The sequence below is a fragment of the Danio rerio genome, chromosome 10 (assembly GCF_049306965.1).
Source record: "Danio rerio strain Tuebingen ecotype United States chromosome 10, GRCz12tu, whole genome shotgun sequence".
In the NCBI taxonomy this organism is placed as follows: Eukaryota; Metazoa; Chordata; class Actinopteri; order Cypriniformes; family Danionidae; genus Danio; species Danio rerio.
In genome coordinates this window covers 46,502,501-46,520,175 of record NC_133185.1, presented here as the reverse complement: position 1 = coordinate 46,520,175, position 17,675 = coordinate 46,502,501, and the positions used below count along the sequence as shown (strand labels likewise).

At 38.1% G+C, this 17,675-nt stretch overlaps 1 protein-coding gene and 1 long non-coding RNA gene across 2 annotated transcripts in view; one reads left to right on the top strand and one right to left on the bottom strand.

The window, feature by feature from the left end:
* LOC141376464 (uncharacterized) overlaps nucleotides 1–17,675 on the top strand; it is a 77,570-nt gene that overhangs the window by 4,165 nt on the left and 55,730 nt on the right. The gene's annotated exons all lie outside the window — the stretch shown is intronic.
* The window catches only part of prlhr2b (prolactin releasing hormone receptor 2b), an 8,135-nt gene continuing 2,974 nt past the window's right edge, over nucleotides 12,515–17,675 (bottom strand). Inside the window, 2 exon segments of the mRNA NM_001115146.1 lie at nucleotides 12,515–12,907; nucleotides 12,909–13,149. Of these exon segments, the coding sequence (NP_001108618.1) occupies nucleotides 12,515–12,907; nucleotides 12,909–13,149 (634 nt within the window).

The window sequence follows — 17,675 nt, the reverse complement described above, 5'->3', positions numbered from 1 at the left end:
GTTTTTGACATTTAGTCTTTTTTTATTTACATCTATATTTAAAACTTATTATAAATATCCTCAATGTACAGTGTTGTAGGTCTCAGATGAGTGGACTGCTTAAAGAGGATGGGGTGTTGTTTTTCTTGTTTTTATTATTTATTATTATTATTATTATTTTAATAATTATTAAATTTTCTTAGTTTTCATTTCAAATAAAAATAATGTTATGTTGACCCCACGCTGGCTATTCTACTCTTTACATATCTTTTGTTCTACATTGTGATGTCCTTTCCTGTTTGAGCACTGGTTATCCAGATTTAGTGATCCTGAAAAGTTCCTATCCGGATCAGATTGATCCAATCCGATGTTGCTTTAAAAAAACTAGCTAAAAAAGTAAGCTGGATTACGTGATCACGGATCGAAAAAACAGGATTACTAATCCGGATCAATTTTATCCGGATTAAACCTTTTGAAAAACCGGGCCCAGGGGTCCGTTCTTCGTACGTGGATTACTCAGTTAGCTGGATTTGGATATTGACGATTTGACACAATCCAGGATCGTTTCGTTCTTCAAAGCTGATCCGAGAGTTGTTGTCATAGGAACAGTTCTGCTAGCTCAAACCTGATCGGAAGCAGGTTCAATTCATATAAACAGGATTAGATCGGGTCAGTTCAAGCAAAGATAATAGAGAAAGTACCGAATTATGATATTTTTTTACAGTAGTAGTTATATACTTGGGAAAATAGTTTAAAAAAATTAACTATATATGTAAAGTTATAGTTATTAATAAAATAATTAAAGTTATATTAACAAAACTTATGCAATCTGCACCCTCGAAATGAAAGTACAAAGAGAAAATGTATTGATATGAACTTTTTAGATCGCTTTAGTACAATTTGTGTATGATAATAGAAATGCAGAATATGTGACTTTTTAAAAAAAAAGAAATAATACATCAATGCAGTCATGAACATGTTTTGACAGTAAATATGCCGGTGATTATGCTTCACAAAAGTTGGCAGACGCCTTTACCAATATCAAAATGCTTTTGTAAACATCCAGTTATTCCATACAGCGATTAAAAAAACGGCTACTGTAATAAAGAAAATATTTTCTAAATGTAGAACTAAATACATTGATTTACATTGAAATACATGATAAATACTTTTGACAGATGAAAGTGTAACGCCTGCAGTTCACAACATATGTGGTAAGTTATTGCGTGTCATATTTAACAAATTGTCGACTTCTAATTTGATGCAATTTTGCTCACATGGATAATTGAATATTAATCAGATGATGACATTACGCTGCTGTGCCGTCAGCCAATCGTTGCATTGCTGATCATGATTTCGAGGATCGATAGATCTGTCCTTCACAACACACGCAGCGATCTCAGATCAGTTCATCCAGACATTCTAATCTGATTCACGAACTTGTTTGAAGAACCAAATTAGCCAGAGATCAGTTATCAAGATTAAAAGATTCAGGATCTGCAAAATCATCTTAGATCATTTAAGTGAGGTGCGAAGAACGGACCCCAGGGCTGAAAAAGAGTCCCACTCCGGCCCTGACAAGCGGATGGATTTCCTGCAAGATTTTACCTGCTATTTGTTATCATCCAGATTTGACGGGTGATTAGTAGGACATTTTTTTATTTTCTGTGACAAACTCAGATCTTCTACCCCAACTTTAAAATGAATGCTTTTCCTTTAAAAAATATTGAAAACAGTTTCCACAAACATATGAAGCAGCACGATTGTTTTCAGCACTGTTAATTATTTTTAATTGAGTCTTTCCAAGATTTCTGAGGCATCATGTGACACTTATATGTTAAAATATTTGTTCTGCAGTATTTTGTTATGCAGCCAAGACAAAAAAAAAAGCAACAACCCAAACTTCGGAATCATTCAAAAACGACCAAAACATCAAATGAAGTTCTTCTTCTTTTATGGACATGCAGTTTTATTAAAATCTCTCCTTAAAGTACAGATTAATTAGTTCACATTGTTGTTGGTCCACAGTCTATTTTTTTTAAACTCAAATGCTTTCCCTTCACAATGCGTCAGACATTAACATCATTTTCATATGAAGTTCATTTGTTGCGCTGTACATTCACAGAGCTTTAGTGCATTGAAAATCCTCTTAGCTGATTTACAAGCAGGAAACTGCTAATGGGAAAGTAAATGGCAGGAAAAGAGTCATTACATTAAATCACATTGTACTTCTTGAATATGGGTTTCTCGCTTCATTGTGCATGTTTGAAAGAAAATTTCTCCCTTATAAATGTTTCTCTTAAGACTCCTGAAATATATTTTTATATTTAACATATATATATATATATATATATATATATATATATATATATATATATATATATATATATATATAATTTTTTTTTTTTTATAGATGTCTGGTGGTAAAAATCGTTTCTTTTTTCCTCATGATGCAAATCCTGTATGCTTTTAAACAGAGTTGCATAAAAATGTGAACTAATGAAGCCAGGATAAAAGCTGAAATATAAAGCGGCTGAATAATTCATAAATGTACCTGTAAGTGTCAGACACATTAAATCAAGCACAAAACATTACTATTGGATGGAGAGGCAACGGTTCGCTGCTGAATTATAACAATCCATAAAGACGGTTCTTCATGTAATGGTAATGCTAAAAACTATTTGATAAAAAATATTTAATCCATCTTGTATATATCTAATCAGGGGCGCCTGCTGGATTTGTTTCAAAGGTACGCACATATCCTGCATCACCCTGCCCCATAATCCCTTATTTTTATTTCGATCTTTAAATACACTGATGCTTGCTGTCAAAGGCTACATTATTTAAAGGTATTGCTGCTAGTGAGACGGAGAAAATGAAAGCACTTTATTTCAGTTACACTTTATTATTGTAACTTAATAAATTATTTTTTTTTGGTCAGTTATCTAATCATTATTATCTAAATTATCTAATTATCATAATTATCTAAACATGAATAACGAATAACATCTAAGGGGAAGTGCTTCAAAACCAGTCTCAAACTGTTGTGGAAGAGTGAGAAAACTCAGAAACTCGTGAGAAGTTTTTTGTGCCAGTCTGTCAGATAAAATTGTTTAAAACACCTTGAATGGTATTGCGGTTCCATTCGAGGACGCTTCGCAGGACCTGGAGTTCCCCTGGCTCAAGTGCTGATGAAAGGCCTCATAAGCAATATTTGTATCATCAGTTTTAGGCCTTTTGGCAAATGTCTTAATTAAGTTTAGCTGTTTTAAAGAGAGTTTACTCATTTTGAACCTTGTTTTAAACAATAGTTAACTGAATTGTATTTTTTAGTGCGTGTAAAAACTGGCAGCAAACTAAAGTCAATAGATGTCTTTACCCATCTCCCGTCATGCAAGTACATACTTTAAAACACACAAACGCACACCTTTATTTATTCTTATTCTGTCTTGCTTCATAAATATACCGTAGTGTATACTGTTTAATCATCAATATGAACTATGTAAAAAATAAGTAAAAAAATAAAAAAGCGATATTAATTTGTGCCCTCTCATGGTAGGTAGCACACTGCAGGCGCCCCTGTATCTAATGGACAGTTTTTGGTCGTTTATATCTGTTATTTGTTTTCAGATGTTTTATTTTGGCAGTGTTATTTTGTTACGTTTTAGAATTTAATTATGCTACCCTGTTGTACGTGGTTTGTCTTAGGGTGCTTTCACACATGTCAATTGATTCAGTTGTTCCGAAACAGAGATTACAAATGTTACATTTTTGCTCTTGGAGCGGTTTGCTTTCACACGGCAAAGTTTCTAATCGGACCAAAAGAGCTAAAACAAGTCACGTGCGAGTAAACTCTCCTCACATTGGTCAGAGTGTCAGGGTTTATTTTGCTGAGTCCCGCTCGGCTGTCAGGAGAGGTGGTGGTTTGGTAGTGATTGACAAGGTGTGCGCGACCTGTCTAAAGAGTTAGGAGAGATGCGGTGGGGAGGGGTGAGAAAGGTGCACGACGTAGCCTATTTGAGGACAGGGACACGAGATTACCGGGAGATCATCACTCGTTTGCTGGCATCCGGAGACTCGCGAAACTTTCCGCCCTACTCATAATTCTCTCTTCATATAGCTGTATGCCTATTACATATCCATAAAACGCTGTGATATAATCGCGCTCGGATCGGATTGCTTTCTCACTGCAATTGATCCACTTGAAGAGTCGAGACCACCTCATTCAAGCGATCTCAGAGCGATTGATTTGGTGCGGATCCGAGTGCGATTGGTGGTTTCACATATGCCAAACGAACCGCGCTAACTGGGCACACGAGACAGGTTCCGAAACAAAAGTGTAGGTGTGAAAGCACCCTTAGTTTACCAGATTGCTTCAATCAATAAATCAATTAATTAACTTTTATTTATATAGCACGTTACTACAACCAAAGTGCTTTACATAAGTAAAAGCTAATTATACAACACAACGAAAAAGCAGACAATGCAAAACAATACAAAAAATCAATAAAATACAACAAACATTAAAACATTGTCAGTGCTATGCATTAAAAGCCAATTTAAACAAGTGGGTCTTAAGCTTGGCTTTAAAAAGTTTCAGGTCAGTGATTGTATGAAGCTCAGTAGGAAGAGTATTAGGACCTGCCACTGCTTGAATTTTGACCGAGGGACTTCAAGCAAAAGTTTTCCAGCAGATTGCAAAGCGTCTCTGCTTAACGTTATCTTTATTTCCTTTTGTTACATCTTGAAGCACCTATATACCATAATGTCCATTGAAGATGTATAATAACCCATTTCACTTCACATTAATTGTGATTTTTTTTTTTTGTTTCACATTTTCTTAAATCAAACAGTGTTTTATAATGTTAATATAATAATAATTATAAGGCTGTGCTTTATATAATTAAATCATTTTATTGTTAATGTACAGTGATTAATCTATGTTGAGGTAAGTGACTTGGTGAAGAAGTACCGGACTTTTGTCTTTGCATCCTCAGGAGTTTGTTCTTCCAAGTCTGGACTTTGCATACTTTGTATTGAGAAACAGCCATAGTCTTTAGCCCCTTTCACACATACAGACCTTTTCATAAAATTACTGTCCATTTTCCAGAAAGGGATCATGTGTGAACAGGCCCTTTTTGAAAACACTGATAAATTCGTTCCTGCAATTTTCCGGAAAGAGAAGTTGTAACATTACCTGTAATTTCCTGGAATGCTGCGCTGTGTAAATGCAGAAGGAAGATTGCCGGAAAGAGCGCGTACATCATTAGAACATGCTGACGTGAGACGTCTACTTTAGCCAATCAGAACGCTCAGACGCATTCACTGCGCTGTTCATGAAAATAAAAATATTTTTCCAGACACATTTAGCTGCTGTATGTTAGTCAGATAATGTTTCCATGTTCCTTCTGAATGCCAACTGTGTAAACAATTATCGATAAAATACTTATAGAAACCCGCTGTTTGTTTACCTTCAAGCTCTGCTTCAGTTGCTTGACGCGTGTGCGCGTGACAGAGCCGGTGAGCACCCACACATATTACGAATGTTTCGACATCTGAAAGAGTTTCTCCATGTTTTCATCAAAGTTGTTCGCGATACTTATCCATCCACAGAATTTGTAATAAAGTCAAATGTGTAAACATTTAGCTGCGGTTCACACCTCTGTCTTTAAACGTCTCTGGGATAAAGCAGCTGCATGAATGCTAAAGCTTTAAAGGGTCACGAAACACCAAAACACATTTTTTGAGCTGTTGACAGTCGTATATGTGTCCCACACCCATTATTAGGACACCTATATTTCACTAAAAAGTGTAAATTGGTTGTTTTTGCGTTATTTCAAGCAAATTCGTACTTCCGGTTTGAAACGAATTTTTGAAGCTGCGTCACGGTCATGACATAATAGCGTGTATTCCAGCCTGCAGACTGGACGTCTGTGCCAGAGTGTGTCTTATTACGTCTTACAGTGTGATGCATTAATGCATGAGTAAGGCTTGGTTCAAACCAATCAGCGCGCTCTATTGTGCAACTTCATTAATATTCATTACTGTCACAGTGTTTACACAACAGAAACGCCATGTTGTGTTGGCAAAACAAGCGTGAAGTGTTGCTTTTACAACTCTGTGAGAGTTCAGAGTCACGTGTGGATTAACAGTGTACGCGACGCTCGACAACAATAACTTGCGTGTCTAAGGAGGATTATTGTTTACCTGAGAGCTGTTCTCATCTGCAAACGCTGAGATCCAGATTCGCTTGTAATTAAGATGCAGCTCTAGTTGCTGGTGATTGTCCTGTCTCTACAGATTTGGTAAGTGAGCGATCAGTGCTCTTTGTTTATTCAGTTTGTTCGTATCGAACAAACTATTGCACTGAGAGTAAACATGTTAGCACTACAACCAAACTTTAACCTCATGTAGGATTTTTACCGCATTTTGTGATTAGAATAACACACGCGGCTTTGTGACACTACCTGCCGAGTGCATCTAAGTTTCCGGGATATGCAGAGTTTTTTTTCTCTCATTCGCTGTGTGGTATCAAACATTGCATGAAAAATACACGCTTAGAGCAGTTCCTCGAATCAATTATTTCGTTTGTCGCGAGGGACATGAATGAATTCTTTAAATGAAAGACAGTTAAAGTCCACCATTTAATAATTTAGCAAATAATTCGACTACAGATGCCCATGTAAACACAGTCGGGTGCCCAAATAGACACTCCCACACCAAGCCTCTTTTCTTCCTCCGACACTCCCCCCTAAACAGAGCTGGACTTTTCCCACTTTTCTGGCTTTTTTCCAAAGTAGAGGTGTGAAAACACCCTGCTGAAACGAGGGGGTTTCATGGCCCTTTAAATAAAAGTGAAGCCATCAACAAAAGCTCGACCACTTCTATGTTTGCAAATACAAGCGGAGCCATTTAGAGGTCATTCTTGGTTAATGATGTCAGAATTTACCAGTATTTTGGAATAGTCGTGTCAATGGACTTTTCCAGAAAAAGATCTGCAACATTCGTGCCTGTGTGAACAGTGCTTTTTTGAATTTACCGGTAAAGTCGTTCTGGTTATTTTCCACATATTTACCGGTATCACTGTGTGAAAGGGGCTTTTGAGTAGATGCACTTCCATTACGTTTTTAGAGGGCACTGACAGTAGTATTGGTAACCTAGCAACCACCAGTAAACAAGGCAGCATAATGGAGACAGCACTGCAGTTAATAACAACTATATTCAATTAAATGTCATAGTTATAATAATATAATGTCCTACCAGTGCAGCTTGCTATTGCAAAAAAATGCTTCGTTTAAAAATGATTTAATAATTGCCCTGACAGCAAGAACATTAAGACAAAGTCAACCCTACTGAAAAAAACAGCTTAAACCAGCCTAGGCTTTTAGAGGGGTTTTGGCCATTTCCAGGCTGGTTTCCAGCCATTTCCAGCCTGGTCTTAGCTGGTCAGGCTGGGAGATGACCAGCTAAAACCAGCTTGATCAGCTAAAATCAGCTTGACCAGCCTACCCAAGCTGGGAGCCCAGCCAAAACCAGCTATGTCCAGGCTGGTCAAGCTGGTTTTAGCTGGTCATTTTCCACCCTGACCAGCTAAGACCAGGCTGGAAATGGCTGGAAACCAGCCTGGGAATGGCCAAAACCCCTCTCAAACCAGGCTGGTCAACCAGCTAAAACCAGCCAAATAGCTTAGGCTGGTTTAAGCTAGATTTTTCAGGAGGGAAGAGACTCATACAAATAAAAAAAATCTACTTGTGGAGGATTTTTGGGAGGACGTCATGACCAGACATTTATATGTAGCCTGCAGTATATGGCTTCGACATCTCAAAGAAAAAACCCCAGCTGATTAGTCAAGTGGGTGTATTGTTCACCATGTCAGAGTAAATTCGGCAAATGCATTTATACACGGTGACCGCGGGGTCTTAAAGTATTAAAAGTTGATCAATCGTTTAATGAAAATACAGGCACATAAAATATCTTAAATGCCGTTTCCTGAGGTGTTTTTGAAGTGTCATATTTTCATTGTGTTTGTCTACGGAGATTTTATTAATTTATTTTAAAAAAATTTTTTAAGGGAGATTAATCATTGCATACTTTTGTGTAGTTTATTTATGCAGTCCTACTGGTTTTGTTGCCATCTCCTTGCTGACTAGCTACTGCATTATACCCCAGATGCCTTTACAGACACAGATATACTTCATACTAACTTCTTTTGGATCAAAATAAAGAGTTCAGAGTTTAAAAGTTCATATCCGGCTGACATTTTACTGCTGTTGAGCACATTCTTTAACAGCGCTGATTTGCCATTGTGTTCATGTGCTCAACAGAAATGACTGTGATTGGCTGTGAAGGTCATCAGTTCACCAAACTTACAGGAGTGTTTCAAAGCCGCGTCGATCAGCTGGTATTTCTAATAGCTGACATATAAGTGATACATTGATAAAATCGCCACTTTAAAATGCTCCAGTGTCCCAGTATCTGTGTTTACTAGGGATGCAACAATGCAGTTAGCCCACAATTCAATACATACCTCGGTTTTTTAACATGGTTTTCGGTTTGGTTCGGTTCTCATGGCTTGACGTGTTTTTTTTTTTGTTTGTTTTTTTTCTCTCTATAGGCAATAGATACAGTAAGAGGTTAAGGAGAAAAAAATAAAAACAATTTATTGCAATACTCATTTTGTTATACTTAAAAAGCCAAGAAATGTACACTAGTTCCTATTGTATATAAAAAAAATTACCACTGAAATCTCACAGCTGCTGGTAGCCCGTGTACAAACTGCGGAACACATCCATTCCTAATGTGAAGTTAATAAAGATAAATTGGCCAATTCAAATAAACATATTTGTACTTTAGTAAACATAAATAAACCATCTTAAGTATCTCGGTGCTGAAAAAAAATCAAGCGGCAACCTCCCGCTCTCCCTCAGCATGCCAATACGGAAGTAACTAAAACTGCAATTCATCTGAAATTCCGCTAGTCCTGGCCGCTCCTGGCTCCAAAATAGAGCAACTTTCAATTAAACCCACTATTAGAATGGCCAACTTTACAGCAGAAAAAAGGTGTTTACAGCCTGGTACAAAAAAAGATTTTGGTTACTACAGCTAATATTACCCTTCATGACAACAGTGAGGGGGTGAATTTTTGTATAACTCATCCGTTTCCTTTATATTAAGTTATATTAAGTTTGCATAATTAAGGGCGTGGTCACTTGATTGACAGCTAGGTCTCGTTGGTCGCCGTCACGTCACCTCAGCTGAATCCTGCAGATTAGCCACTGAACTCGGCATATTTATCGTATTTCTGTGTTGTTTTATGTGGCTTTACAGAGTCAACTGCCTTTTGGACTTGTTTCCTACAATTATTAGATGGCATGGCATGCTGAGTGCACTTAATTGTGCTCCCAAACCATTCACGTGGCCTCCGTTTCCCATGTGAGTAAAGTTAAATACTTATATACCATCTCTATACATGTATTTGTTGTATTTAAGATCATTTATCATTTATATTTATATTCAGAGCTGTAATGCACTCCAGAATCTGACGGATTGATTAGCTGTAGGCTCTAGAACAGTCATCTGAAGCGTTGTCATACAGTGTTATACTGGATGTCATCAATAGTCCTGCATTTACTAACACAGACTACATCTGAAGTGTTTGGAAGTAATCAGCGTTTTCCTCCTGTTGAAAAACGTCATAAGAACAATGTTTAGTGGCTCAATGTGTTACAGCAGTGTTTTTACAAGTCTAAACACTTATTTGATATAGTGTACAACCAAGCACAAGTGGTCAGAATACAAATGAGTCACAGGTGATAAAGTATTAAGCGTTCTCCCAAAGTAAAGTGTGTCTGAACCAGGTCCGGATCGAGTGCTTTTATAAAAATACATATAAGCCCACATCTTCAATCACAGAAGCGGCAGCAAATCTTTAGCAATGAACTCCCGCACTGCTTTTGTTATTTTTATGTGTCTCTCGGAACCAGTTGGGTATGTTTGCTTGAAAGATTTAGCGAGGGAATGTTGCTATTTGGAGGACTTTATTACCTTCTCTGCTATCCTGCGTTCAGACAGTGATATTGAGCATAGTGATTGGATATTTACTTGCGGGGAGGAGTTTCCTCATCTCAGCTCATAGATTTAGAGGCACACACTGTCAATTCGGGGAGATATAAAACCCACATAAATTATTTAAAAGAACTGAGAAAACCGTAATTCACAAGCGCGTATTGAACCGTGGATGTCGTACCGAAAGGTTCAATATTATATTGAGAACTGTGGCATCCCTAGTGTTTACACTCAGTAAACAGCAGTGAGTTCGGTGAACTGATGACCTTCACGGCCAGTCATACTCATTTCTGTATGATTGTGCTCAAATGTTAGTGGGAAATGGACGTTTTTAAAGTTTCAGTATCGATTGGTACCTTTGCAAAAACAAAAAAAAACAACATCTTGAGCGGTCCTTAAAGCAGTCCAACCATGAGAAAATAATTAGATTTTTGTTTATTTTCATAGCAAAAGCACGAGTTGAAGAGTTGATTGTGTTCTCACAAACACGAAATGGCAACAGTGTGAAATTGAGTCTGAATTCAGTTTGAAAATGGTGATTTGCCATTGAGCTTGAAATGCTTTTGCAGTGACAAACATCCATACAAAGTTAGATATGTGAAAAATGTGCTGTGCTCTTTTCACTCAATAACAACGTCAACACAAGAAGAGACTAGTGAGAAAACAGCAGTTCAGAAAGCATTTTATCATACCCCTGTTGATGTTTGCCACACCAATAAAGTCACGACACATTTATTTACATAGCACTTTATACAATAGATTGCTTTAATGAAAGCAGATTTACATGAAATACAGCGTTACACTGTAAAAGTTTCTGTATTTTCCATTTAATTACAGCTGTGCATTGCATTATGGGATGTTGAGTTCTGCTCTGACTTTTGATGCTGAAAACTCTACAGTTTAACACAGTGATTTTTATCGACATTTTAGTGGTTTGAAATAATATGTTTAAGAACTAATATATAATTAAATAAGTCAGAAAATAACAGGCGGTTTATTACAGGGTTTTTGTAGCGTAATTTACAACAACACAGACAAAATATTACTTTATTAAAAATGCTCATAAAAGTCACCGTTTCCAACTCTTTAAGGTTAAAAGTTGGAGGAAAGATCAAGATCCCATAATGCAATTTAAAAGCATAAAAAATTGGGAGAAATAAAAACATAAATCACAAAATATGGAAAACCTGCTAATTTATGGACATTTTTACAGTGTAGTATTACTTTTAGTTATTATTATAACTTGAGTTTCTACTGTGGAGCATCTCTCCAGTGTGGACATTTTCACTTAATCTTGACAAACTGAACAAGAAACAAACCACAGATGACTTATGTTTAAAAAAGAGCCACGCCCACATATGACATCACTGACATTGACAAATGGGAGCTCAAAGGCTTTGCTTTGAAATGCCATCACACCAGTTCATTCTCTGATATGTATCAGGCCTTTACGTCAATACTGGGTTTGCTATGGTGTACGTTGGTAGTAAAACTGTCATATTGGTTGATTTTGTTCATAATCATGTTACAAACGTCATTCTCCAACATACAGTGTATCAGGTCATAAGACCAAAAGATCCAATGGCCATACCTGCTAACACTCCAGTTTTTCTCAGGAGTCTCCCATATTTCAGACCCATCTCCCGCCACCCTCCGGTTTTGTTATTTCTCCCGGATATCTCCCATAATTTAGCCCCCCAACCTCTACCCCTTTAAGCCTAGTTTATATTTCTGCGTCAAGTGACCGGCATGACCCACGGTGCATGCAACGCGCGTAGCTGTGCGTTTATACTTCTGCGCGCTGTCTCTGTTGGTCTACACTTCTGAAACGCTAGTTGGCAGTGAGGTGTAAATGTTCCTCTGTGTCGAGTTTCCTCGCTGCTGTTTTGCTTTTCCTGAACACTTCCTGGATGTACAAGTGGCTCAAACTCGCTCGTTTTGAGGCAGGAACCGGCGGACGTGCAACAACTTTAACTATGAGGTAAACACAAAACAAAACTTTCCCTCCGGAGCTCCTTCACGGGACTCCACACTTGTAAACAATCGCTCCATTGGGCTCGTGTCCAGCTCGTGCCATTCGTGCAGCTCTCGGTCCCGCCCACACTCGTCAGCGCTACCAAGGCGACCGATCACAGAGCTTGCGCTACGCGTCGTTGCGACGTGTAGTTACAATTTTGAGAGGTGCACGTCAGCGATGGCCACGGCGAAGGGCTTTGCGTCAGCTCCGTAGCATACCGCGGGCGTTTGATGCAGAAGTATAAATCAGCCTTTACTCTGGTCCTCAGCTTTGTGGTACAGTATATAACACCCTAGGATCGCCATATCTGGTATAGTATCCGATCGCAGCAGCTGACCAAATCAGTGCATAGTAAAGTTACTAGCCCGTCACCTAGACATCCCCAACACTCCCACCACTCACTCTTATTAAGCTCCACATGCTTTCAGCTCATTTTCGAAGCCCTTGGTGTGTTCATAGTACAACGCTGGCCGTGGCGCAGTGGTTTGCAGGTATCCCAATGCGCCGGTGGCAGGTGAACATCTTTCGCAGCTCTGCACGAAAGCGGTCATGAAGCCATGCGTACAGAAACGGGTTGCAGCAGGACGAGCTCATAGCGCACAGATGACACAACAGCTGGATCAGCAGAAAGTGCCGCTTGTTGATCAGGCGGATATCAATGTCACGTAGAACATTAAAAACATGGATGGGCAGCCAGCAAACAGCGAACGCCGCCACCACCAGAGACACCAGCCTGAAGATCTTCCTCTTCCTGATCCGCTGTGCTTCGGCCTGATCCCGTGTGCGATGTCCCGGAGCAACACAGTTGCGTAGTTTAACAGAGATGCACAAATACGAGACGCAGACCGGATAAAGGGAGGATGTAGGTCAGCAATAGCGTGCTGTAAGCGTACACCAGCCGCTGGGTCTCCTGACCAAGCCAGAACTCCTCGCAGATGGTCAAACCCTCATCTCTGAACTCCACATGGTAGGTGTGGGCCACCGCCGGAGCCACCAGCACACAGGACAGCAGCCAGATGCCGGACAGCACATACGCACAGGCCGCCATCGAGATGCGCTTCTTCAGAGGGTGCACTGTGGCGTAGTACCTGCACGATGAGACATAAGATTATTATTATTAGTGCTGTCAAAAGATTACCACACACATCTAAAATAAAAGCTTGCATTTACAGAGTTTACAAAGGATGGTTACCAGAGCAAGGAATTTATCACAGTATTTCCTATAATATTTTTTCTTCCGGAGAGTCTTATTTATTTTGGCTAGAATAAAAGCAGTTCTTCATTTTTTTAAAAACCATATTATTAGTCCCCTTAAGCAATATTTGTTTTGATTGTCTACAGAACAAACCATTGTTATACAATGACCTACCTAATTAACCTAGTTAAATGTCACTTTAAAGGGTCATGAAACACCAAAACGCACAATTTGAGATGTTGACAGTCATGTATGTGTCCCGCGCTGCTAAAAATGCTATTAGGACACACATATTTCACAACTCAAGAGTTCGCACTTAGCTGATGATTGATAAAAGCTTGTTTGGCATGCTGTCCCGAGCTCAAGGGATCCTTGAGCCCGGGGCTTCCTCCCATTGGCAGAGCGAGAGGGGAGCCTGAGCTCGGTGGATTTCAGAACACCCCGACTGCGGTAGCTAAGGGAACAGAGGGGTTAGACAAATGCTTGATTGTTGTACGTGTTGAATGTCTTTGGATGGTGGGAGGAAACGGGAGAAGCTGGGGAAAACCCATGCGGACACGGGGAGAACATACAAACTCCTCAAAGAAACACCCGCCAGCCCTAAGAGACCAGGGTCTGGCAGTGTTCTTGCTGAGGGGCTCGCAGTGCTAACCACTGGGCCGCCGTGCCGCCCAATCAGAGGTAAAGGAGGAGAGTAGGGGAGGGGGGGGGGGGGGGGGGTTCTTTCAAACGAAGATAAAATGAGCTGAAAACTGTGATTATTTATAGTAGCTTAGGGCTTATATGATTGAAAGATAGTGATTAGCAAATACGGGACCGGCCGTGATAAATCGCAAGCATGTGATCCTCTCGAAATTAGTTTATGAATAAACTTCACAAAGTGAAAATTGGTTGTTTTTGCGTTATTTCAAGCAAATTCGTTCTTCCAGTTTGAAACGGATTTTTGAAGCTGCGTCACTGTGATTAGATGCTTGCGTGAATTTCAGCGTGTAGACTGGCTGTACCGGCAAGTACAGCGCAACGTCTTTTGAGCTTTCAGCATTAATTCATGAGAAAGACTTGGTTCAAACCTATCAGCGCACTCTATTGTGTATGCGGTGCATCTTCATTAATTTGCATGATAGCTTCGAAGACTATTTTTTTTTTTTTACCTGTTACAGTGTTCAGACGGCAGAAAGACGCCACGTTGTGTTGCCAAAACAAATGGATAAAGAGGAATTGTTTGGAGATACGGGTCGTCAGTGTTGCGTTTATAAATCTGCTGCAACATAGGCTTTGTTTTCATTTCTCCGCTATGAGAGCACAGCTGGACTGGATTACAGTGCATGTGACATGCAACAGAAATACGCTTGTAAGAAACATTTTTTTCCCAAGAGCTTTTCGCATCTGTAAATGATGAAATCCGGATTTGCTGCTCGTCTCCTTTTAATAAAGACGCGGCTCCAGTTGGTGTTGATTGTCCGTTCTCTTCAGATTTGGTGTAAGTGTGTGATCAGTGGTTTTGTTTCTTCAGATGGCAAAGCTATTACGTAAAATCAGCAGTACTCTTTCAGTTTTTAAAGACAGACCTTAGTCAAAATTAGTTAGTTACTAAGTTTACGGTATGTTAACATCACTACAATATTATAGACTGAAAGATACGCTGTAAATGCTGCTTGAATGTAAATGTATAAACACCTTCATCAAACTATTATCATATAGTGTAGGATTTTTACTGCATTTTGTGACAGGATAGTCTATACACATACGGCTTTCTGATGCTACCTATCGAGTGCATCTAAGTTACCAAAAAATGTGGAGTTTTTTTTTTTTGTCTTATTTGACGTGCGGTAACATGCATACTGTTAAAACAACACTCTTCCAGCAGTTCCTGCTTCCAATATCTCGTTTGTCACAGGGGGCATGCTTAAAATGTTCCTGAATGAAAGTGAAAGTGCCAAACTACAGATTAAGTTGACAAATTATTAGATTTCTGATGTCCATGTAATCTAGTAAACACTACTAGTATCTTGAAAAATATCAAGTAAAATATTATTTATTGTCATCATGGCAAAGATAAAATAAATCAGTTATTAGAAATTATGAACTAAAACTATTATGATTAGAAATGTGTTAAGAAAATATTTCTGTTAAACAGAATTTGGGAAAAAGATATACAGGGGGGCAAATAAATTACAGGGGCTAATCATTCGTATGTTTACTGTGCATATTTTTGTATTGCAGCCCAGGCTCATTGGACATATGTGCCCAGAGCTACATTTTTGTAAACTGAGAGTTATGTATGCTGGACTACATCTTGCAGTTTTTATTTTCACAAATCCACTAGAGGGCGCTGTGTAGAATTTTTGACAATCTTAAATGTGTTTCTGGGATTCGTTTTTTTATATGTGCCATTTCTCGTAAAACCACTTGAGGACGCTGTGTACATTTCTGCATATCTGTGAGAAAAGCTGGTTGACTTGTTGTAGTGTGTCGTTTATATCAGCTTGATATCGACTTACCCATTCACCTCATTCCTTAACACTAAAACTACAGAGGTGGTAATTTTGACCACTTTTAATTTTTGCAATTTAATTACTTTGTTAAAATAAAAACACATATTTATAACTAGTGTTGGGGGTAACACATTACAAGTAACATGCGTTATGTAATGATGTTACTTTTTTATGTAACAATGCAATACATTTTAAAAATAAGTAATATTTGAGTTAGTTTTTTTTTTAATGTAAAGCGAGTTTTCAGTTTAATTAATTTAGCTTTTTTTTTTTTTAAATAAATAAACTGATGTATTAAAATTAAAGTAGTTACAAAATTAATGTTAAGAAAATGGAGGAGATCATCATAGACCCCAGGGCAGTGAGCGATAGAAGCTCTGTTGTGGTTTATGATAAAGACATTAAGCAGGTTGATTCATATTATTATTTAGGGGTGAATATTGATTGTGAGCATAATTGGCACTCTCAAGGTGTCAAGTCTTTGTGCACAAATTCTTCAGCGATTTACACTTTTTATGTAGACTCAGATCATTTGGAGTGAGTAGCAGAATAATAACTTTTTATAAAGCAACAGAGTCTATTTTAAGATCTGGGATTATTATTTGGTTTGGGAATCTGACAGTAAAAATGAAAACCCAAGTGTATAACCTGATGAGAGTGACAGGAAAAAAATGATGGGAATTAAGACACTTTATCTGATTCTTCACACGTGCTGTCCGGGCTGATGAATTCTGGCAGAAAATACAGGGTCCCGTTATGCAAGAACAATAGATATAAACATTATTTTCTTCCTTTTTCAATTAAATTGATCAATGAGCAAGGGAAGGACGGTCAAAAATTAAGACAACGGGATTGCTTGGCACAGAGGGCAGTGGGGGCACGTATTTTATTTTTATATAATCTTTTTAAAATTATTGATTTTATGGAATTGTATTTATATTAGGAGGTATTTTAGATTATATATTTTAAATATTCTGGGGATTTTTTTATGGAATAAATTGCCTGCAGATACTAAAAGTATTACTAATGTTTAAAAAAAACTGGCTTTCTTTTAATGAATAAATTCACTGTGACATTCACCAATATAATATTTACAAAAGGTTAGTTTGCTTTTTATTTCTTTAATCCGTTTTCTGTGGTGAAAGGTTTCAACAGATATTCTGGAATGATTTTCTGTCAGGAAAGCAAGAAAACAGTTCAATTTTGTCAACAAACATCAAAGCAGTAGATGGAAACATCACAAACCGTAATCTTAAACTGCCTTTACTTTCCAGACCTCTAACAATCTCCAAAAGCCTTTAGCGTAAATCACACACACACACACACGCAAAATCCTTCCAAAGAGCCATCATTTAGTAGACGGTGCGCTTTGGACGTGCTTTCATCTTAAGAAATCGGAACCAATGCGCTTTGATATCTGCGTCAGTAACAGTGTGAGCCATTAGCAGGATCATTACTGGGTCATGCTGCACGTTTATGCCAGCGCGTTTTTGTTTAATGCTGTGTTTTAAAAATCACCTTCCGCTTCCACACTGGCGTTTACTCTTTGATTGAGAAAGCTCTCCTTTCACACTACAAGACCAAAAGTGTTAGAAGCTAAAAGTATAGAAATTATGGGACAAGATTGTAGCATGAACACAAATATTTAATAAAATTTCTTAGTGAATCATGTAAATGTTATCAGAAGTGGCCATCAGAATGTTTCATTTTCACAACTTAAACATCAAATATGTGACGTATGAGTGCTATTATGTTTACATCTGACACATTTTTTTTTTTTGGAGCATTTGCTCTTCTTTAATTTGCCTATTATACGCCTCCTGTCAGACATTGATGAACAGAGGGTTGATTGCATGCTCACCCAAAACTGCAAAACTGCTCACCATTTACATGCCATTTCAAGTGCTTATAATTTATATATATA